The sequence below is a fragment of the Sarcophilus harrisii genome, chromosome 1 (genome assembly GCF_902635505.1).
Source record: "Sarcophilus harrisii chromosome 1, mSarHar1.11, whole genome shotgun sequence".
Taxonomy (NCBI): domain Eukaryota; kingdom Metazoa; phylum Chordata; class Mammalia; order Dasyuromorphia; family Dasyuridae; genus Sarcophilus; species Sarcophilus harrisii.
The window spans coordinates 259,933,992-259,958,275 of record NC_045426.1 but is presented as its reverse complement, the minus strand read 5'-3'; the positions used below and the strand labels follow the sequence as shown (position 1 = coordinate 259,958,275).

Here is a 24,284-nt window from a genome sequence, read left to right as displayed (position 1 = left end):
AGGTAGTGGTGCTGGGCACATCTTTCCTGTATGGAATAGACCATATGGCCCCAACTTTCAAAATTCTGCAAACTGGTGCCTGCAGGCCCAGCAGTCTTCCCACTACACCACAAAAAACAATTCCCTTACCCACTTTTATTTCAATTGCGAAGTTGAATTCTCTGGTCTCTAAGGTCCCTTACAGCTTTAAATTCTTTGACCCCCGAATTTTGCTTGGTTCTCCCTCCTCACAATTTGAGGATTCGGCGAGACACACGCTTTCCTAGACGGACAAAGCCCCGCCCCCGTTTCATGTAACCACGCCCACTTCCTAAAACGTGGTCCCGCCTACTGCGCATAGCTTTGGCATCAACTATTAGGTGCGCAGGTGGGGGAGTCCGGTAAAATGCCTCTTTCTTTGCGTGCCATTGCAAAGATATGAAGAGAACCAGATATATCAGAAGACAAGAAGACCTTTCATTCCGAAATATTCCTTTTAAAAATCTTGATATGTTTATCCGACGAAGTTTTTTTTTCCTTATTCTCCCCCCCACCGCTCTCTGAGGTGGTCTGAGCCGGAGGACCGAGCGCGAGGGAAGGGGCGGGGCGAGGCGGCGCCGAAGGAGCAGAGTGTAGCCGAGCTGGTGAGGGGCTCGGGGGTGGGCTCCACACTCTAATGGACGGGTTGCTCCTTCCCGGGAGCGGCGGGGATGGTGGGATGAAGGGGGGTGGGCCTCAGCCCAAACCAGGCTCGAGAGGAGCCGTAATTGGGGACGGCTCGACCTCGGAGTGGCCTCCTCTGCCCGGAGATCCAAAGCCTCCCTGAGTTTGGTAGACAACCCCCCCCCCCCCCCCCCCGTTGTCCATTCACCTTCCCTTCGCCGAGCACTCCGCGGCCCCCCCCCCCCCTCCAATTCAGAGATACCGCTTTAAGATCTTGATAGGTCTCGTGCTCGCGGGCAAACGGGCTATCCGTGCCCTGTATGGGAAGTGCCCCTGGCCCATTCGTACACTGGACTCTGTTACAAACCCCACAAATATCCTCCGAAACCGGGCTCACATAAAGACACCCACGGAACCACCTCTGATGCTTAACCCGGCGGAAGGAGTGGGGTCATCTAGGAGGCTTCAGTTTAACCACTTAACTTCCCGGAGCCTCAGTTCCCTTAGTTTTTAAATGAAAGGATTGAAATACATGGACTTATGAATTTTCTTCCAACTTCTGGAAATCTATGACCCTGTGAAATATAAAGCTTGAAATCAGCTTATTCTTATACTTCTACCTCTTCTTTCCTCCAAAAGAAAGAAAAAAGTAAAAAACAACCCGGGGTAAAAAGAAGGACTAACTAAAGTTATAGAGTCCTTATAAAACTAATTACAGAGATCTTATATCCTCTTTCCAGGTCAGTCCATAATATTTTTTTCTTGATAACTTTTATTATGATCCTTAGGAACTACCTATTCAGGATTATGATCAAGCAAACCTTTATTTAAGAGCCTACTATGTGCCATATTGGTACTAGGCCCTCAAGATACGTATACCAAAGCTGGCCAGTCCCTGGCTTCCAGTCACTATTTTATTAGGGAAAGCTAAGTAATCACAGGACTCCAGCCATAGACTGGTTAATATCTCTGGCTCATTCCCCACACTGGCCATTGCATTTATAGATATTTGAAGAAACAAGAGATGAAGTAATTCTAGCCAAGTATACCAAATCCCATAACTTGAAGGGGCTTCCAAAACACTGCTGTGACTACTCGGCTTTGAATACTGGGTTCTAAGTGTTTTTTTTTTTTCTTGTTTTTTTTTTTTTTTTCACATTTCATTAACAGGACCCACTGGATTCACTATGGACATTGAATGTTCACGGCTCCTACCTTCTGTCTGTGCAGTTTTGGTAGACCCAAAGCAGTTTGTGGCTGATGATACCTGTTTGGAAAAACTACTAGACTGGTTTAAGACAGTAACTGAAGCAGGTAATTGTGGTAGTGTATGCTCCCTGTTTACCCATAGGCTGATGGATGTATTTAGAGAATTATGACATGGTACATGATGACTCAACAGTGCTCCACATGTCTAAATAAATGGATTTGGTATCCATCATACTTTACAACAGATTCTAAGGAAGTGAAGGCAAGTTGGATTGAGGGAATTGTAAGGGTTGTTTGTATTTTAAATTCTAATTTAAGTAAAATTAAAGAGAATCTTCAATTTATAATAGATGACTGTTATGAATATAGATGGGCTTTTAGAAGAGGAAGGATGAAAATTTCTTGAGGGAAAGGGGTACCTTAATACTGAAGATGATACAAAATAATTTCCCGCTGTTTTCAAAAATGATAAAGGAATAATTATCCTTTTCTGATGCTTGCTTATTTCACAGAGTCCAGTCTGCTGGTATTACAGGAGAATCCCTGCCTTACAGAGCTTCTATTTCATGTGGTGAAACTACAGGATGTGAATTCCAATATCCTGTCTTTTACGCTACGACTTGCAGGAATATTTGCAGCCCATGAAAACAGCTTTCAGTATCTCCAGGTGAGTTAAGTGTTGATCTCTTCAATACTATGGTGGCTCATAAAATTCAACTTGGCTGATAGGTAGTTGTAATTATGTGGGGTTTTATTTACAGGAATACATATGGACATGTGTACCATATATTGTATTTTTTACATACCCTCTTGAGTAAATACATTTTCATTTATATGGATACAGCTTCCATTGACAAAGATTTCAACCCATCTATGTCTTTTCATTCTATGTAATTCTTGTCCATTTTTTTTTTTTTTCTGTTTTCCTACAAGTTCTTTAGCAGAGTGTCACTGAAACCAGTGCTGGCCCCCCATTCAGCTTTAAAATTTCTTACATTGATTGAAGCAGAGTTTTGGCCATTTGTTTGAGACATATGCCTCATATATTTTCTGATCTCCTGCTTGACTAAAGAAGCAGGATGTCCCCAAAGTCTGAGTGCTGTTTTATAGCTTCAAACCGGTTCAGTTTTAGAACACCTTGAATATATATATATACACACAAATCATACATGCATATATATATACCCACTTATACACATACATACAGATGTATAGCTATATACATTCATGTATGTACATAACTCAAAGAAGTCTTTAGTTGTAGTTATTATTGTGTATCTTTTATAGTAGAGTGAGATTTTGTGTGTAACTCAATCCTCTAGCTGGGTTCAGTATAAATTATCTTGGAGTATGGTTTAAAACTTGGCATTCTTCAAAAGTGAATTGATGATATTTGATTTAAAATGTGTGGTGTGGCAAGAAGGGCAGATTTGAAGCCACTTAACCTAGGTTCAAGTCCTGTCACTGACTCATACGCACTATACAATCCTGGAATAGTCAAGTAAACTCAGATGAAATGCCAGCCTAGATTAATAGAGGGAGTTTTCTCTTTGAAAATTTATAACTATAAAATTATAACTTGTCTCTATTCTTTTCTCTATAGAATGACACAGTGATTAAAAATTGTTTTAAAGGTTTCTGCATTGGTATTCATAAAATATTTTAAGACCAAAAGGGAGACTTCCACTACTTTATATATACTTTATGAATAATTTACAAAAACATGACTTTAGATTTGGCTCCTAGATTGATGGTACATCAAAACATTTTACAAAATCCTTGGGAAAAAATGTAGAGATGGAAACTAGATGGTGGTACAGACCATTAGATGGACCTTAACCTGGGTGCATGGCAATACCCATGGCAATAGTCGTTATTGATTTTATATCAACATGGAGAGTTCTCCAGTGGAGTGTCCTAGGAAGCCATGTGCTATTTAACATTCTTACCAAAGAATTAGATGAATGTATAAGTGACATGTTTATTGAATTTTAGTTGACATAAAGCTGGGATAGATGACTAATGGTAAAAAACAAAGTCAGGATTCAAACAGATTTCAACAGGCCAGAATAGTGGGTCAGATCAAATGGAATGAAATATAGGAATACATAGTAAAGTCTTAACACTAGTATTGAGAAAGTAATTTTCACCAGTATAAAATTGAAAAGTTGTGGTTAGATAGCAGTTCATCTAAAATGATTTTTAAGGGTTTTTGTGAATTGCATGCTCTGTATAAATCAGTAATGGAGTCAAGGAGAATACAGTACAATACAGACTGTATTGATAGGCAAAGAATTCTGGACTGGAGAAATAGTGGACTATGTTTTGATCAGACTACATCTGGAATATTGTCTTAAGTTCTGGGGGGGCCACATTGTAGGAAGATTGCTCTTAAATTAGAGATTGCTAAGAGCAGAACATCCAGGATAATGAAAGGTTTTGAGATATTCCATATGGGAATCAGTTAAAGGGACTAGTGATGTTTAATTTGGCAATGAGAAAGCTTAGGTGGGGCATATGATAGATATTTTCAAGTTAGACCTTGTAACCTTAGAGGATAGAACCAGAAATAAAGGATAGATGCTTCAAAGAGATAAATTTAGGCTTGCTGAATAAAATCAAAGTTGTTTACAATTAATTACCTAAAAGTAGAATAGGCTATTTTAGGAGTGGGGGGAGTCTTCCTTTGCTGAAAGTCTTTCAGCAAACACTTGAATGTCACTTTGTTGTTTTTGATGTAGAGGGAGCTCTTGTTCAACTATGGCCTGTATTATTAAATAGACTCTGAATCCCTTCCCAGACTGTGATTCTGTGAATGGACACCCAAGGACTGCTAGGTCCTAGAGGGAATGTGGTTTAATTAAAGGAAATGGTTTAGTGTTTTGTTTTGTTTTTTTAAATCCCAGACTCACCAATTATTAACTTGTATGAACTTTGGGCAAGTAAATTCAATTTGAACTTCAGTTTTCTTATAGAAGGGGGATAGTAACCTATTCACCTCAGAGATTTGTTGTAGGGAAATTGTTTTGTAAATTTAAAGTTCCTGAGCAATAGCTTATGCTATTATAAATTTAAAAAAAAATTTTAAGGGGTATCAGTCACTCATAATAAGTATTTTATAACCTAGAGAAGAAGGAGTATTCAGGAGAAGGAGTGGTCAGTGGGGGATTATTAGCAAGTCAGGAAAACTTCTCACCTTGCCTCTGACCCAAATTAGCCTTGTAACTTTGGCATGTTGTTTACCTCTGGTGCCTCAAGTCTCAGATTCTGTAGTTTCTAGAACTATGTGCTCTAGAACAGGTACTGCTCTACACTGGGAGAGGGGATCTCCTCCTGTGAAATTCTTTACATCAAAGTAATCACAGTTCTGGAAAAATGAGCCTCTTGCCCTTAGAAAACCTTTACCTTGCAATATATCATTTCCATTCATGTTTTTAACTCTATGGATAAATTAAAAATAGTATGAAAATGGAAATTCCAAGCTCATAAACAGGATTTTCCAGGGTCACCTAGCTGATAAATAAGTTCTTGAGGCCATCTTTCAACTCAAGTCTCCTTACTAGAGCCAGAGCTCTATTCACTGAACCACCTAGTTGTAGTACATTAAGAGAGAAAGACGTAAGAGGACTGGAAAAATAAGAAGGAATTAGGTTGTGAAGGGCTTTAAAAATCAAATAGATCATTTATCAAAGAAAAAGAAGGGTCCAGAAAATACCAAAATTCTTTGTAGTGGCAAAGAATTAGAAATTAGATAATTACTCATTGATTGATGAATGGCCAGAAAAACTTATTTGGAATATTATTGTGCAATAAGAAATAATATGGATAATTCTGAAAAACTAGTGATATATAAACTGATATAGAGCGAAGTTAAGTAATACAAATAAAAAAAAAACTACTGTACTTATGCCTAACGATGTAAATGTATATTTTTGTTTTGTTTTGCGTGATGGCATCATTGCAATTCCTGGGTTTTGGGTTTTGTTTTTTAGAAGTACCCAATGCAAAATAAACCGTTTCCTTTGTTTTTTCTTCTTAGTTAGAAGTCAACTTAATTTCTCCTTTGTATCTTTCACTTCAGCTTGATTTGTTTTTGATTTTCAGTGCTTTGTTTCTAAATAGATTTTTTTTCCTTACTCTCTTCCCTTTTGTATCTACTCTAGACTTTCATTGTTTGATTCATAGGTCTTAGAGCCATTTCTTCTTTAGTCTCTTTATTGCTTTTGGAAGGAGGAGGAGGTGTAGTGGTAGGTTCAGTTGTAATAGATAGCATTTGTATAGTTTCTACTTTGTGCCAGGCACCGTGCTAAGCACTTTATTTATATATTACCTCCCTGATCCTCACAACAACCCTGGGAGGTGGGGACTATTATTATCTCCTGCCAAATAAAATATAAATTGCTAAGCCTTGTCTCAGGGCCCTCCACATCTGCTTCAGCATACCATTTCAGTTTTATTTCTTGTAGTTCCTTTTATGTACTTAGACTTCCCCTTTCTCATTCTGCCCTCTTCTATCTCTTTGCAGACTGTTTCCCATCTTCATCTACTGATATATTTCTCTGCCTTTGAGGTCCGATTGGGTGCTACTCTTGTGTGGACTGTACCTGCTATCTTTCCCCCCAGTTAGAGGTGTTTTCTTATACCTTGACGTCTCTCAGATCACTCTGTATATTCTTGCCAATTTTAAAACATATTAAGCTCATTACATGTCTCATCCCTCTATTTTTTTTTTTTAAAGTTCTTTGAGAGTAATAATGACTGTGCCCTTTTTCGTTTTTGTATCTGCAGTATCAGAAAAAAGCAGTTAGTGTTTGTTGAATTGAATTGAGATGAAGAGACTGAAGATTGAATGTTAGGCAGAAGATAACTAGTGAAGGAGAGGAAGAGAGAATTCTGTCTAAGGTGATTGAGTGAAGGCTTCATGAAATATCAACATTTTGAGTTAGTACTTAAGAAATAAGCAGTATTTCATCAGGGAGCAGCCAGAAAGGCATGAGGACAGGTAGGCCCCATGTATGGGAATTGGAAAGGAGTAGGTTTTACTGAAGTGTGTGACTTAAGAAAGGGTGTATCCTGGGAGATAAGGCTGTCCAGGCAGGTCTGATTATGGAAGGTTTTGAATTCCAGGCTTAGTGGTTTATACTTGTCCACTGGGTATGGAGAACCATTGGAAGTTTTGGATGAGGGGCTTGGTGTAGCACATTACTTTGTACTACTAATTAGGTAATAGTTTTTTTTGTGGATGTGGTAGTCTGAAGTGTTACTTGTCTTCCTCTATTAAAGGTAAAGAGAACACTAATGGAGCTGTTTTTACTAAGACTTTATGGGGGGGAAAAAACTGCTGCCTTGAACAAGTGAACATAAATATGTGTTTTTGCTCAGACATATGGAATGACAGAGTGATTTTCTCAGTGGCAGTTACCTTCATTAGAACATCTAAATCATAGTATCTAGAAAAAGTCCTCAAATTGGATTTAAGCAGCAGGACGTTAAGATATCATCATGAGACATTATGTCGGAAACATTTTGCAAACCTTAAAATGTTATATAAATGTCAGCTATTACTCTCTCAGCTAATATGTAGGAAATGTTGACTGGCAGGTCCTCACGGTGCTGCTTCTTTTTTGTTGAGTCAGCAGGGGGAGGTGTTGCTCAGCCTTTTCAGTGAAGCAGGGCCCCTCAGCAGGCCCGCCTGGGAGGATCCCTCTGTGCGCAGCGGCTGGATCCAGGGTGTGGGCAGCATGGTACAGCATGAAAGGGCCGTGCAGTTCCTATGTGACTGTGGTGAGTACCAGCTCCTCCAGCTTCCCAGGAAGCAGCTCCCTCGGCCATTGGCTATATTAGTTGCAGACGGGGCAGGCAGGGGGGTGACGGTGCTGGGAATTCCTCATCTCCCCATGCCAAGTTCAGAGAAAGCCTGTCGTGATGGCTGCCCTTTATAGGTAAAAATAAGGACTTCCAATAATATGTGGAAACCTCAGGGGGATAATCCATTAAGCCTTACCAGCTTTTGTTATCTTAGTATGAATTAGTAGGTTATAGCCTTTCTAATTGGATAGTTACCTTAGAGCTAACTTAGATAGTTACTTTCTCAGGAGTCAAATGTGCTTTGGCTTGATGGAGATAAGAGGAAAGAGAAATTCCATTTAGAATTTATGTCCCATAAAGCCTTAACAGACAGGTTGCTGGGTGGTGACAGAAGTGCCAAGAGGTTATAGAAGAAGCCAAAAGATACTTAACACTGGGCTTGCTGGTGGTTTTGGAAATATCTTTTAAATTAATCTTGGGATAGTAATATAATATGTACTCCCCAAATGCAACAAGTTATACAAAATCATACAATAACAACCACAGTGTTTATGGGAAAACTGGGATGAGGGACACAAAGCTGAAAAATTTCAGTGACATAGAAGATATAAATCCATAAAAATAAAGCACAATATACACATTAAGTGATTTAGAGATACATAAATACTATAATAAATAATGATGGTCTTAGGCAAGTCAGTGGTCAAAATGCCAACCCTCTGGACTTCATAGCCAGGGTCTGGGTAAAACATATATGTGAGGTGGTGTTTGGACTATCCCTCTTATTATGGCCACTGTCTTGTTGTACCAGCAAATATCCAATAAAGACAACCTTTTATCTTTAAAAAGATCTGAAGTTTGCTTGTGGGAGTGGGCCTTGGAAGGGTTGTAACTTTTTAATTGTTATGAAGAGGCACTATTTTCTATATTCTCCCTGTTTCTTGGGAAAAAATTATGTATTAAAAGTTATGCTGGGTTCAAAATATTTTTTAATATATCCATTGCATTGGAATAAATTCCAAGTTTTCAAAACAAGCATTATAGAAAAATTGACTATAGTTCCATTAAAAAATTAGTATATGAATTTGTAGAAGCATAGAAATAACAATCATCTCATTTAATTTGGCATAATAGGGAAATTTCTCAATTTTTGAAAAATTAAATCATAAGTGCTTAGACCCTGAAAAGATTGTAAGGTAAGCTGTCCAGGGAACTGTCCAGTGTTAAATTCCCTTCCATACCTATGCATTAATTTTTTTTTTCACTTAAAAGAATAACTTTCCACAAAAGTCCTGTTTATATTGCCCTCTTGTGACATGGAAATTATCCCATGTTCTTGAAGGCTATGCCAGTAAGACTCCAGTATCCAATTGTACCTGTTATACCAGAGGTCCAGTTAAGTGGAGAGAGTTTGGAGCTTGTCTCTGACTCAGTAGTTCTTTGACTACAGCTATTTATGAAAACAAGAAAAATACCAAATGGTCCTCAATCCTATGAACTTATGTTTCTATAACACTATGACAGTGGTTAAAAGTGAAGGATACTAAAATAATCATGTAGGTTTTAGAAAAATGTGTAAACATTAATCTGTTGACTCATTAATTTTTGTCTAACATAAGAGTGGCGAAACTGAATCATATCACTATTGACATTATTATTACAAATAAAAACTAAAAGCTTTATAGAAAGATACTTTATAGGTTCTCCTTGGAATTGAGTGTGTTATTTATCGAAAGAAAACAAGAAGTACCATTTTCTGGGATGCTGGGTCGTTTTGCCTGAATATGAGCATTAGCAAAAACAATAACTAGAAACAGAATTGAACTTTATCTGCCAACATATGCTACAGAAAATGATGTAGAGAAATTCTATAAAGATTGTCATATCAGACCTTCCATATCAACAGATGCTTTAATATTTGGTGACTTCAGTCCAAAAGTGGACAGAGGGGAAAGGTATACTGGAAAGTCATATGGAGAATTGATACAGGAAAGGCCAAAAACTTAGGCCATGCAGAAGGTTTAAACCTACATATGAATACTTCTTTTTTTTTAAAATTAAGAACTTAATTATCAATGGAAATTGTGTGTGTGTGTGTGTGTGTGTGTGTGTGTGTGTGTGTACAACTCCTTTTTTTATTATAGCTTTTTACTTATAAAACATGCATGGGTAATTTTTTCATTGACACTTACAAAAAACCTTCTGTTCCCAGTTTTCCCCTTCTTCCCCTCATCCCCTCCCCTAGATGGCAGGTAGTCCAATACATGTTAAATATGTGAAAATATGTTAAATCCCATATATGTATACATGTTTATACAGTTATCTTGCTGCACAAGAAAAATCAGATCTAGAAAGAAAAAAAAAAATGCCAGAGAAGGAAAACAAAAATGCAAGCAAACAATAACAGAAAGAGTGAAAATGCTATGTTGTGATTCACACTTGGTTCCCACAGTCCTCTCTCTGGGTGTAGATGGCTCTCTTCATTACTGAACAATTGGAATTGGTTTGAATCATCTCATTGTTGAAGAGAGCCATGTCCATCAGAATTGATCATTGTATTTGTCTTGTTGTTGCCATGTATAATGATCTGGTTCTGCTCATTTCACTCAGCATCAGTTCATGTAAGTCTCTCCAGGCCTGTCTGAAATCATCCTGTTGGTCAAGAAATATTTTTTATTATAAATTTAATAACTATCAAGGAAACATGCAAGATCTTATTCCCACATCCCTTGCCTTTGGCAAGATAAAACTAAAAGAATGAATAAATAAAGAAAATGCTTTTTTTGTGTGTGTCCCCTTCTAGGCCTGCCCACAATTCTATTAATTTTGGCCCTTTCTTCTTCTTAAGAAGAGAGTCAGAATTAACAAAAACGTGAAATTGACTCTATCTTAACAGATAGGAAACAACTATTAGTGATGTGACAGATATGTCTGAATTTTACCTGATTGTGTACAATCACCTAATATCACTTGTTAAATTGGAGATTAAAATCTGTCTTTTTTCACATTTTTGAAGAAAGGATAAAGATGAGAAGATATTCTATGCAAATAAAAATAGTTCCATCCTAACCCATTTTGACAAGTTTTTTTTTAAAAATGGAAAATAAAGCATCAGATATTATACAGATGATCGCTATTTACTACAGAAATTCATCTGATGTAAAGCAGTTTGCTACAACAAGTAGACTAAAAGAGGAAAGAAATCATCCCAATCAGCAAATTCTTTTATATTCTTTTCAAGCAGTAAGATGTAGCCGTCAAGCACAATGTAATTTTACAGTATAAATTCATTTGTAAGACTTCTTGGTAGAGACACTATTGCCCATAAAACAGTAGGAAATAGTAGAAACAAACAAACAAACAAAAAAGACTTTGCAGAAAATTTGACATAGGATTCAATTAAGCCCATTAAGGAAACTTTTTTTCTGCCAAGGGCCTTTTGGATATTTGTGACATCATTCATATGCCATACAAAAATTATCTTAAGAGTATTTCAGGATGAAATTGAAAGGATATCAGACAAAGAGTGGAAGAAAAAAAAAATATCACCAGTTCCTTAAAATCTGTTAGGATATGGATACTAATAATAGTGAAACTACCACTAATTTTAATTTTAATTCTAACCTCTTAATCCCTAATGTGTCACATGCAGAAATAGAAAAAGCAAGTCAACCAGCCCTTATTAAACACCTTTTGTGCTAACTATAATCCTCAGCATTGGAGATACAAAGAAAGGCAGAAACAGACCCTGCCCTCAAGGAACTTAATAGAGACTAAATGAAAGAAACAACACACAAATAAATATGTACAAACATGATAAATTGGATATAAATTCAGATGGAAGGTATTAAAGGGGATCAAGAAAAGCTACATGTGCAGGAGGTAGAATTTTACTTGAGGCTTGAAAGGGAAGCCAAGGAGACAGATTTGGAGAATGAATTCTAGGTATATGGGTCAACCAGAGAAAATGCAGGAATCAGGGTGTGATTGTGTGAAAAACAGCAAAGAAGCCAGTGTCTTTGAATTGCAAGATGTACAGGTAGGTTGGAAGGCAGAGCAAGAGCTAAGAAGGCTGGAAATGTAAGAGAGAGGCAAATTACAAAGGGCTTTTACATTTGATCCTGTAGGTCAAGGGTGAAGAACCTTTTTCCTGCCAAGAACCATTTGGATATTTGTAACATCATTCATATGCCATACAAAAATTAACAACTTAAAAAACTCGAGCAGTGAGAGGTTGTTGTACTTAGCTTTCAGCTCATCATTACTTACAATTGCCTTGGCAGATGATTTTGGTACTTATGTTGCCTGAAGTGTATATTCCCTACCCCTGCTGTGGGCAATAAGGAGCTACTAGAGTTTATTGCGTGTAGCTAGATGACAGGATCAGATCTATACTTTAGGAAAATCATTTTGACAACTGGGTGGACTAGTTGGAAGAGGCTTATGTCAGAAGATTATTGTGATGATCCAAGTATGAGATGATAAGGATGATGCTTTTCCTAAGGGGTAGGTTTCAATTGCCATTTTTTAAAATTTTGTAAATTTTCAACATGCCTTCTGCTATTTGAACTCTCACCTTTCCATTTAAAAAAATTACATGTGTGTGTATATATTTTAATAAGCAAAAATTTGCCTTCTCATCCTCCTGGTTGACTAAGGAGAAAAAGACCCCTATTTTTAAAAAAAATCTGTCTACCTATCTTTATATACACACGTATATATAGTCGAGGAAAATAAATTTCTGTATTAGTCATATCTGAAAAATATTTCTTGTTCTATATTCCATCTTGTCCTTCATTTCTGTCGGGGAGGTAGGTACTGTGTGGGACAAGACCACCAGCTCAAATAAATCAAATAAATTAAGGAGATTTCTCAAGGCAAAAGCAGAAAGGAATTTTATTACATCTCTAGAGAAAGGGCATCTCCCCCCACCCCCCCACAAGCAGTTAGGTAAGGAGAGGGGAGGCCCAGGTAAAAGACAAGAATTATATAGGGGCCTGGGCTAACACTCCCTATAGGCTGGGTCTTTGCCCTGATTAGCCAGGATAAATGACCTCACATTCTAAGTCACAAGTGAAGAAATACTTAACGCAACCACATCTTTAGGATTACTAAATTACCTTCTATGGGAGTTCCAGTGCCAAAGTGGCCCCACCTTAGTCTCACAAAGGTCCCACTCCTTGTAAACCACTTGATTTCTGGAGAAAGAAACCTGGCCCTGGGGCCCAGCTGACTTTCACCCAGTCTTTAGAACACTGTCTCCATTTTGTGAGACAGCTTTCACAGTTTATTTCATTCAGTATCAAGCTTCATCATTAGTCCTCTGAAATTGTGCTTGGTAATCTTTTCAGAGTTGTCTTTACTATATTGTTGTCATTGTGCATTAATAATTTTATCAGGCCTATTCACTCTGAATCAGGTCATACAAAATCTTCATGGATTTCTCTGAAATCGTCCCCTTTATTATTTCTTATAGCATGTAATAATATTCCAATACACACACACACACATCCCCCATAACTTGTTTGGCCATTCCTTAATTTATGGACAATCCCTCAAATTTCCATTCTTTGTCATTTCAAAAAAAAAATTAATAAATATTTTTGTACATAGCTAAAGTTTGTTTTGCTTAGGATTAATTCCTTCATTAATCTGTCCTCCCTCTTACATTTCCTTCCCCCTTCTCTTCTTTCCCTCTTATTTTTCTTATTTGTATAGATATCTACTTCAACACTCAAATTATGTCAAATAATTTTCCCTACTTTTCCCACCCCCAAGCATATTTCTCTTCCTCTCCTTTCCATTCTTAAGATCATTAGGATAACTCGGAAGAATCATTTTTTCTTCTCTGAGGCAATTGGGCTTAAGTGACTTGCCCAGGGTCACACAACTAGGAAGTGTTAAGTGGCTGAGGTCAGATTTGAACTCGGGTCCTCTTGACTTCAGGGCTGGTGTTCTACCCAGCTGCCCCCAGAACTTTTAGGCATTGTCAAATTAGACTCCTTCCATGATCCCTGATGATTTTATAGTTGAGGAGAGACACATGTATCATCTTCCCTGGGTTTGAAAGTAAGCAATCTGTCCTTGTTTTGTCCCAGTGATTATTTATTTCTGTTTACTTTTTAATGTATCTTTCCACTTCTGTATTTGAACTTCAAGGCTTTGGTCTTTTCAAGAGGAATGTGTAGAAGACCTCTATTTTAATAAAGGTTCATTTTCCCCCTTGATTATGCTGTTTTTTCTGGGTAAGTTATTCTTGGCCATAAGTCTGTCTTGTCTTTTAAAGTATCTTGTTCCTCTTCTCCTTTATAGTAGTGGCTATTAAACCATGAGTGATCTTTACTGTGTTTCCTTCATTCTTGAATTTTTTTCTTTATGCTTCTTGCAGTTATTTTTCTTTCACATGGAACATCTGAATTTTGGCTATCATGTTCCTGGGAGTTTTCATTTTGGGATGTCTTTCAAGAAAAACCAGTATATTCTATTTTCACTTTGCTTCTGATTCTAAAATTTGGGCAGTTTTCTATAAATAGAATGTCTAAACTCTTTTCTGTGATAGAGGTGGGGAGTAATCTTGGTATTTTAAGTAATTTTGTAATTTTTACAAATTTTTTCTCCTCTACCAACTTTCCAGATCAGTTGGTTTTGCTGTGGGATACTTTACATTTTCTGTTATTCTTTTATTCTCTTTATTTTGCTTTAATATTTCTCATTGTCATATGAAGTTACTAATTTCTATTTGGGCTATTCAGATCTTTAGGGAGTTTGTTGGGTAAAATTTTGTATCTCTTTTGCCTTACTACTTCCTTTCCAATACTTTCTTTCATGGTTTTCCTTTCTTTTTCATTTTTTTTCCCCTTAAGAACTCTCATTTATAAAAAATATTTCAAACACTTTAAAAAACTTTTTTTTAAATCTCTTCTAAGAATTCTAGTAGAATATATGACCAAACTATATTTTTCTTTGATGTTTTCTTTGCTTGTAGGTATTTTTAAGTCATTCTTTTCAATGTTTGTTAATTAAGGACCCCAATACCACAATATTCCTTTATGGTGGAATTTTGTCTTGTGTTCTTATTCTTCCAGTCTATATTCTGACTTTTAATTTTATGTTATTGCTGAGCTCCACACACTTCTAAGAGAAGATCTGATTTTGTCTTGTTAATATTTTTTCCATATTGAGTGTTGTATTTTTCCAAGATCTCAGGGACAAGCTGGTGATCTGTAAGCTTTCAGTGCTGCTAAAATGGCCTAATTCAGGACAAATTTCTTGCTACCCATCCTGGTCTGAGCTCTCTAAGTTCCCTGTCTGAGTATGAATCACAGCAGACTTCTGTTTGATTTGGCCCTTATCAGCCAGGTGGAAAGCTTGCTGATTCAGAGTAACAAAAATAAAGGCTTTCCATTGGTGTGGGATTTTTGCTTTGGTAACAAGACAGGCTTCAGACTAGTCTAGAAGCTGGAACTGAGACTCTGCTCTGCTCCTGAGGTCTGAGCCACATCAGATACAAACTGGTTTCTGAATCTACTCCTTTCTTGGTTCTTAACCTGGAACTTCTCTAACTAGGAACATTATCTAGGGTGGAAATCAGTCCCCTTCTCAGTCCCTCCTGGCTGGATCTGTAAACTGGAAATGAATAGGTCAGCAAAGCTGCCAGTTGGCACCCATTCCTGCTCTCTTTAATTGGTGTCCCAGTGTAGGTCTGTACCTTCCCTTGCCCCATGTCCTTGCTGCATTGTTTTATGCAATCAGATCCCATCCCCACTGTCTGCAGATCTCTCCGTCTCTCCCTATGCTTATCTGGCCTGGACAGGATGTCCTATCAGGATTAGAACTGTTGCTTTTTTCCAGATATGTTTGAAGGAATTGTGCTTTTAGTTGTTGTTACTGTTGTTTGTGGGAAGAGTTCACTTGCTTCTTGCTACTCTACCATATTGGTTCTTGTCTCTCATTTTCATTTTTAATAATATTTAATGTGTCATAGAGGCAATCAGTATTGTAGATGAAGGATGAAGCTGAGCTTAAGTCATGAAAATCTCATTTCACATCTTATCTTTCACACTTACCAATTATGCGATTTGGAACAAGATTTGTGGGTGTTGATAAGGGAAATTCCAATATTTTCATATATGAAGGAGTAATAGATGACAGTCATGTCTCTTATTTTTCAACCTCGAGTTGTTATAGTTATCTGTCTTAATGTCATATCCCCCATATTTGGACAGTAAACCCAGATTGCTCAGTGGATAGTGCACTGAAACAAGGATCAGGAAAACCTAAGTTCCAGTCTAACTTCAGATACTAGCAATGTGACCTCAGTTTATTTCAGTTTCCTCAATTTTAAAAAGGGGAACATCATAACACCTACCTGCCAGGGTTATTTTGGAGGTCAAATGTGATATTTGAAAAGTGCCTACAGTGCCTGACCGACCCATAGTAGGTGCTTAAAATTTTGATTTTTCCTTTCATTATCTAAACTTTTTTTTCTCTTCCAGTTCCATACATAGTAGACCCTTTTAAAAGTATTTATTGAATTGAATTTATATGTAATATAAATATAATATATAAAAGTTTTATATGTAATATAAATATAATATATAAAATATAAATTTGAATTGTAGTTCAGTAATTGAATTGTCTTTTTCTTCTCTCTACTTTTACCAGGTGCTATTGATGTGATCTTCTCTTTACAAGGAGATCCCAGCCTGTTTGTTGCTTCAACAGCTAGTCAGCTGCTTGTGCATATTTTGGGATTCACCATGCATTCCAGGAGAGCTGTGCCTCTCACTACTCAGGACTGTGACTGGCCAGTGTGTGCTCGAATGATTGTAGGGCATATAGAAGAATCCCTTCGCTCAGGGACAGTCCCTCAGATCACACAGGCATTGAATGTACTGACCACATTGTTTGGACGTTGCCATGAATCTTGGACTGAAGTTCTTTGGATGCGGATGAATCCATTTGTGGGATCACTACTGGAGAAAGAACCCCTTTTGGCTGCACATTCACTAGTGGATCTCTTCCTTAGTATGGCACGGTAAAGTTATAAAGATAATGACTGTTTTGCCTTGGCTAAATCATTAGTAAAGAATAATTCCCTATAGAAATAGTTTGTGAGAGACTGCAGAATGAGAGAGCTTGCCCTGAGAACTTCCCTTTAAATGAGAAAAAAGATTGAAGGCACAGATTAAAAACAAAATGTTAAAAAAAAAAAATCCTGGTATCAAAGAAAGTATGTTTTGCTGATACAAATTGGGGATAAAAATTACAGAGGGGCTTGCCTATGCTATTTCTGCATCCATGGGATCTCTGTAGGGCAGGATATTACTGCCTCTCCTTGTTTGTCTTTACAGCTCTCCTGTATTCAGCCATCTGGAATGTGATCTGTGGATATTATCAACACGGGCTCTGAATCGTCTAAGCCCAACCCAATCAGGGCCCTTAGCTTTAGGAATTCTCAATCTCAAGGACTGGTATGGATTCTTGTTTATTTTTAATCATTTGATCAATCAAAAATATTATTTAAGTCAGATACTTATTAATTACATGTAAGAAGTCTAAAACATACACCTTCCCCTTGAGAAACTGATTGGGAAAATAAGACACTGGGATAAAAAAATATAAATCACAATATAAGATATTATTTAATTGAATTTATTGAATTGTTGTTTTATTGGATTATTATTTGAGTTATTATAAGGCAGTCACATGCTGACCAAATAAATGGTAATGAAAACAAGTATTACAGAAGTTTAGAGGAGAGATCATCATGATTGGTCAGGGCTAAGAATGGGTCTGAAAGACTGGAGTGGATTTAGCTAAACAGGGAGAAAGATCAGACAGGAAAGTGGTGTGAGTCAGAACACAGAATCAAGGAAACAAGATCAGTTTGACTAGCAAAGGCCAGAGTTTGGAAAAATGACAAAATTTCCTGTGGCTTAGAATAGCTTAGAAAATTTGTTCTTTATGCTCATAAGGATACAAAACTGTGCATACCTTTTGATCCAGCAATGTCTTTAATGGGCTTTTATCCCAAAGAGATCATTAAAGGGGGAAAAGTACCCACATGTACAAAATTGTTTGTAGCAGTTCTTTCTGTGATGGCAAGAAAATGGAAACTGAGTGGATACCCCTTAATTGGGGAATGGCTGAATAAGTTATGGTTATGAATGTGAAAAGCCTGGAAAGACTACATGAACTGATTCTAAGTGAAGTGAACAGAACCAGGAGAACATTGCATATAGTGACAACAAGATTATAGGATAACTGACAGACTTAGCAAAATAATGATCCAAAACAATTCCAGTAGACTTGAGATAGAAAAATGCCATCCTCATCCAGAGAGAGAACTGTGGAGATGATTATGGATCAAAGCTTACTATTTTTACCTTTTTTTGTTTGTTTGCTTGTTTGTTTGTTTTCTTGGTTTTTTTTTCCCCCTTTGGGCCTAACATTTCTTGCAAAACATGACAAATATGGGGATATGTTTAAAAGGATCATTCATGTATAACCTATATCATATTGCTTGCAATCTTGGGGAGGGGGAAGGAGAGAGAAAAACTTTGGAACACAAAATCTTACAGAGATGAATATTAAAAACTATATGTGTACTTGGAAAAACACTATTGAAGAAAAAAAAGAAAATTTGTTTTTTATATCCAGCTTGATTTTTGCCAGCAGAAGCAGAATGACATAGTGAGGAGAGAGCTATCTTGAATTGAAGAAGACTTGGGTTCAAGTCCCACCTCTTACACTACTGGGCACAACAGTTAAACTTCGTGCTTTAGGCATTTCTCTAAGACCATAAATTGCAGAGAAAGGGCTAATCTGCATTGGTAGAGGATTTCTTCATTTGGGAAATTCCTTATATCAATGAAGTCCCAGATCTAACCCCTATTCCTATTCTGTCCCTTGATTTTTGCCAGGTTCAAACTGGAGAGGATTGATAGAAGAGCCCCAGAAATACTAAAGGGACGGAAAGTAAGCCCTCTGTAGAGAGACTATAGGAATTTGAATAGTTAGCATAAGATAAAGCTAAAGAATAATAAATAGTCTTAAAATTTATAAAAGACTTTTGTAAGGATATGGCTCTTGTTCCTTCTGGGAACCATTTGAAGAATATTACTTAAATTATGCCAAAAGATTTTTTTAATTCAATTTAAAGAAAAACTTTGAGTCTTTTAAGCATGACTGAAAACACAAATAGCTACCAGTAGAAGTTGTGAATGTTGTCCCCATAAGACTTTAAAAATAGACTAGATAATCATTCATCTTAGGATAGTAAGGTGTTTACCTTCACCTTCTTAGAGGCAGAATGAAGAAAGGGATGACTATTTAAGGTTCTTTTCAGTTTTATTATTCTGTGAATTGTTGGTAGGCCACTTTAATATTAAGAAGGGAAATATATGTTCTTTCTTTCTATTTTAAAAGCCCACAGACATTAAGGACTAAGGCTTTTAACATCCTGCTTCAGCCACTAGCTTGTGTTCTGCAAGCTGCCTCTCAACCTACTGGATCTCCAGGTATGCTACTATGATAGGACAAGACTAGGAAAATTAAGATTATGTGAGTCCAGGAGGGCAATGTGGAAGATTTAATTATAGAATATATCAGCTATCTGGGTAAACATAACAATGGGAATGAGGATCGGTAATGGCTTTAACATATATATCCTCTTTCCTTGGTGCTGGTATGTCACTGAAGCATTTGTTTTTGAATAGAGATAATGAATAAGATATGAGTTTCTAATAAGTGACCCAAATGGCTACTTTGGAAGTGGGACGGTTCTTCCATGGGGTGTTGGAATCATATATCATTGATGTTAAAATGACATCAACTTCACTTGTGAGCATCTAATAAGATGGACAGCTCTCATTGTTCAAAAGATTGATATGTTTTTGGTCCTTATACAATTGATCATTTCAAAATTCTTGAACAGTACATGGACCTGACGAGTAAGTACACCTGGGCCTAGTTCTTGGACCTTTTATGGGTCATACTCAACAATTTGATTTGTTTTACTTGTAAAGTAGTTAACTATTTGTGTTTCTCAAGCTATATGATGTCTGAAATATACTTGGAACTTCTTAAAAATGTGGTCTGATATAGGTTGATTATCACTAGTATAGGAAGCCATAGAGGATGTTGTGACTTTTTCATGGACTTTTCTTTGTTTATGAATGTTGCTCTTCCTGTGGTCTTTATTGCCTTATGAAACAATTCTTGTTTGTCTCTCAAGGTTTGCTGGATGAATCTCTGAATGACTCTGTGATCACTGATATCCTCCTCTCCTCTAAATCATCATGTGCTGGTCTCTTGTGTCAAACTTTGGCCCATCTGGAAGAACTACAACCTATGGTATGGGAACATAGGGAACTTGCTCTATGAAATTCATCCCTAATGCCCTGACAATCATTGTATTTGTGCTAGAAACTTGTCATTGAGTTTTTCTTCTTTGTCTTTCAGAGTCATTTACTGATAGATTGGCCACATGTTCCTTTGCTCAGTGCTGTAATGACCATATTGCGGTTCTGCAGTGGTCTGGCTACCCCAGCTTCCAGTGTTGGAGATAGGCTCTGTGGGATATTGATTGGTTGCTTCAGAGTTCAGCGATCAGCACTTGATTTCTTAGGGACCCTTTCTCAAGGGCCAAGTAAGTAAGATTTTGTTTCCTTTTCTTCTGAACTGAATGTGTTGAGTAAGCTCCACAAGCCTATTGTTTTGGTTAATGAAGTCCAAATTAAAGTTTTTAGTTTTTTATCTTTTCCCTGTAAAAGGGACTTGAGGCAGCCCCTTAAAAATTTTTGTTTGTTTCTTTCTTTTTTGCCATTTGTAATCTTTTAAAGAATTGGTCTATGTTTAATCTGATATGTAGATGGTGACTTTCTTCTTAAGACTTATATTTTACCAGCATGACATAGAGTCTCTTGGTACTGATTTGGTGTGAGATAATAATTGGATAGAAGGAATACTGGATTGGAAGGCATTATTTTGGGAGCCCATTACTTAATAATTTTTTTTACTTTGTCCAAGTAATGTGAATCTCAGTTAATTTCTATATAAAATGAAGAGGTTGGATTAGATGCTGTAGAAGAATTCTTCTCACTCTAATAGTTTGTGAATCATTATGTGTAAGGTCCTGTGTAAACTTTAAAATGCTAAATAATAAATATGAACAGGTGGTGTTGCTGTGTTTCATACTCATGTCTCTGTTTTAGGCCCCAGTGAATTGATAAGAGGAGTTGTTGAGATCCTTCTGGTGTATCTCAAGAGCCCAGATTCTAGTCCTACAGTAAGTACAGAATGGAGGAAAAAAGTGGCTCCAATTTTTGTTAACAAGTTAGATATTATTAGCTCTTCACCTTGCCTTTCCTTGACTCTACAATACAATGATCATGAGGGCATTAGAGATGAATTTCATAGAATATGTTCCCTATATTCCTGTACCATAGATTGCAGCTCTTCTAGATGGACCAGTCTGACACAAGAGACCAGCACACAATGATTTAAGGGAAAGGAGCAGATCCAACTGCTTCTACCTTATAGAGTGGGAACCCACTCTATCCTTAAGTCATTGTTGAGAATTCATGTGTAGCAGATACTAAAGGAGCAATATTAACTAGCAGTTGGGCTGGAAGTACAGCACACACACACCCCACCCCACCCTGATTTTTACAGTCTTCTTTGCCCTATTCCAGGTTCTGAAGAAGGCATTTCAGGCCACACTCAAATGGCTGCTGAGTTTGTCCAAAACCTCTACCTCCAGTGACCTCTGCCCACAAACCCAGCATTTCCTTAGAGGTAATTAAACAGTCGCTATTGGTGTAAGCTGAAAAGGAACCACAGCTACTGAGTGGTTTAGTGAGTGACTGATCTTTGGTAGGCTTGTCCCACCCCATTATGAATTCTCCATTAATCGTAATTGGCCAGGGACACTCAAGAGTAATCTGCGCAATGGCATTCAAGAGAGGTAGATGTGGACATTGGCCCAGGAGCCCAGAGCTCCAACCCTGAGTTTGGGTTTGTGTCCTTCCTTTCATTTTTGGACAGATCTCTTTCCAATACTGCAGAAGCGTTTGTGTAGCCCTTGCTGGGAAGTAAGGGACTCAGCCCTGGAATTCCTTACGCAGCTAACGAAACACTGGGGAGGTAAGTGTCAAGGGGAAACTCAACCTGGCAGTGCCTGAGCAGGGCTCCCTTACAGAGCCTGTGATGCACACCAGGCTGGTCTCCAGTCCAAACAAACCCCTCCCAGGGTGTGGCAGCTGCCTCAGCCTGAAGACTCAACTCCCTCCATCTCAATGTTTGGAAGGTGAAGCTACTCAGGGGGTTTCTGGCCAGCCCTGAGTTGTGGGATCCAGCATGGAGCAGTGTGGCTCTTTGGCAATGGGGGATGCTCTCAGCTGGGAGTTAATAGGACAGAAAGGTGTTTGCATTGGAAACTGCGTGGCTGCATAAACCATTAAGCCTTGTTTTTGTGGCTGAATATATGTCTCCAGGGCGGGCTGGATTCAGACAAGCTCTCCTCTCTTCGGAGGTGCCAGAGCTTGCAGAGGATCTCCTCCGAGATCCAGAGAGTTACGTCCGAGCAAGTGCCGTGACTGCCATGGGACAGTTGTCCAGCAGAGGCCTGTGTTCAAACCCCATTGGCACCGGGAGCAAAAATGATGAAAAGGTAGGAGACAGGAGGAAACCTTGCTTCTTTACCTTAGGTGAATGCAGTTTGTTTGTAGTTATTTTGTTATTTGATTTATCTGACAAAAGATAGTACATTGTGGCGGTGAGAGTTAATCCAAGAGCATTAATTTTCACTGCTTTTAGGCAAGTTGAGTGGTTCAGTACCACAAGAGTTTTAACATGAAGATAATGTATACTTCTATTATCTATCCAGTTCGATACTCTGCCTCAGTCTTGCCCTTCTTATTCCTTGTATTTGCTCTCTCTAGAAAAGCCTGTTCTTGGAACTTCTAGAAATCCTCTCTACTGACTCAGAAGGCTTCCCTCGGAGAGCTGTGATCCAGGTTTTCACTGAGTGGCTGAGGGAAGGTCACACAGATGTGTCAAAGGATAAGGAGCAATTTGTAACCAAAGTGCTCCAGGTTGTGAGTTGTGACTTAGATTGGGAAGTCAGAGTTCAAGGATTAGAACTGGCTTTGGTATTTCTTGTTCAGACCCTTGGGCAGCATGAGACTGAGTGCCCCTATGCTGTGGAAATGTCCTCAGTGACTCAGTCTACCCAGCTTACTGAATCATTGCAGATGCTTTGCCATATGAAACTGTTTGACTTTATATTTAGCGCCTTATGTGACTGTGACAGGCCAGTGGCCCGTAAGTCCTGTGATATCCTCCTGTATTTGAAAGCCAAACTGGCTCATCATGGCAGCCTTCAAGGGAGTGGGGAAGCTTGTACTGAATCCTTAGGAACCCAAAACACTGCGTGGTTGGAAACAACTCTGAGGAAGTGGAAAGCAAGGGATCAGGGTCAGCCCAGTGAGGTTGCAGACAGAGGTGATTGCCAAGAGCCTGATGATGTGCTAGAAGTCCTAAGGTCAGTAGATTTGGAGGGACTTCGAGGGACACTAGCTAAGAGTAGTGACCACATTGAGAAAAGTCCTCAGTCCCTCTTGCAGGACATGCTGGCCACGGTAGGAATCCTGGAAGAAAACGAAGCTGACTGCTACTAATTCAGCAGGAAATAGCATATCCCAAAACTGAGAAACAGCTTCTCTGTAAGGTTATGCAAGAGGTGAGCATATAGTTTACCTTGAGGTCTCCTGGACAGTAGCAATTACTTGAGATTGTGTGGCTAAGAGCAGGCTCAGTGGCTTGTTTCTGCACATGAGTTATCTGAAGATCCTGTTTAAATCAGGCTGTAGCTTAAAGCCTACCTGAAGAAGGCAAACCATTTGACAGATGAGGACTAAACACACACATATTCTATCATTCTCTCTCTCTCTCTCTCTCTCTCTCTCTTTCTCTCTGTCTCTATCTCTGCCTCTCTGTCTCTCACTCTCTCTCTTTCTCTCTGCCTCTCTCTCTCAACACACACACACACACACAGCTATAAAATTTCAAGCTATAAAATCTTTAGATTTCACAGGTAAAGAAATGTCTTATTTTTTAAACAAAATAAATTTTATTTGAAAACTATATGACTGTGTAGTTTGTTTTGAAACAAGTTAAGTTTGGCTTCACAATCTGCTTTGGTCATTTCTCATGTGTTAGCTGGAACATTTGCTTTGTGATATAATGGATGATTTGAGATTTAGAGAAGACCTTGAAAACACAGAAATGCATCTGAAGATGGATCCCAGCCTCCAAGCTTGCTGAACACTTCTTGTAAGGGAATACTCCCATCTAAACCCAGAACTTTATCTCTGTTTCTAAAGGAGAAGAAATAGCTCTAATAGTATGCACCATTACCTTAGTCAGACCCTAAGGCTAATATTGTTTTCCTATAACTTCAGGGAAGATAGCAGAATTTTCATGGTTGTTTTTGTAAAAGTCAGTACTAAATATTAAGTACCTATTATGTGTCATACTTTGTACTAAGTGCTAGAGATAGTTTTTTTTTGTTTTTTTTTAAGAATCCTTGTCCTCAAGGAATTTAAAATTTAGTGTTTAAG

The 24,284-nt window shown here is 37.9% G+C and overlaps 2 protein-coding genes across 4 annotated transcripts in view; one reads left to right on the top strand and one right to left on the bottom strand.

The window, feature by feature from the left end:
- The window catches only part of IQCE (IQ motif containing E), a 181,969-nt gene extending 180,035 nt beyond the window's left edge, over window positions 1-1,934 (bottom strand). Inside the window, exon 1 of the mRNA XM_031941151.1 lies at window positions 1,858-1,934. The gene's annotated coding sequence lies outside the window, so the exon portion shown is untranslated. The remainder of the gene's footprint in view (window positions 1-1,857) is intronic.
- Window positions 530-23,841, top strand: BRAT1 (BRCA1 associated ATM activator 1). Of its 3 annotated transcripts, none has more exons than XM_012542825.3 (14): window positions 530-623; window positions 1,813-1,956; window positions 2,364-2,518; window positions 7,488-7,635; window positions 16,324-16,696; window positions 17,013-17,132; window positions 19,090-19,181; window positions 19,898-20,016; window positions 20,125-20,311; window positions 20,877-20,950; window positions 21,357-21,459; window positions 21,709-21,807; window positions 22,158-22,333; window positions 22,605-23,840. In XM_012542825.3, the coding sequence occupies exons 2-14, from the start codon at window positions 1,830-1,832 to the stop codon at window positions 23,340-23,342; spliced, it is 2,511 nt and encodes an 836-aa protein (XP_012398279.1). In that variant the 5' UTR covers window positions 530-623; window positions 1,813-1,829; the 3' UTR covers window positions 23,343-23,840. The 3 variants fall into 3 exon arrangements, with proteins under 3 accessions (XP_012398279.1, XP_031796970.1, XP_023353256.1); XM_031941110.1 differs by lacking the exon at window positions 530-623 and adding an exon at window positions 897-1,382 and having other exon boundaries at window positions 22,605-23,841; XM_023497488.2 differs by lacking the exons at window positions 530-623; window positions 1,813-1,956; window positions 7,488-7,635 and having other exon boundaries at window positions 2,432-2,518; window positions 22,605-23,825.
- Window positions 23,842-24,284: the final 443 nt, after the last annotated feature.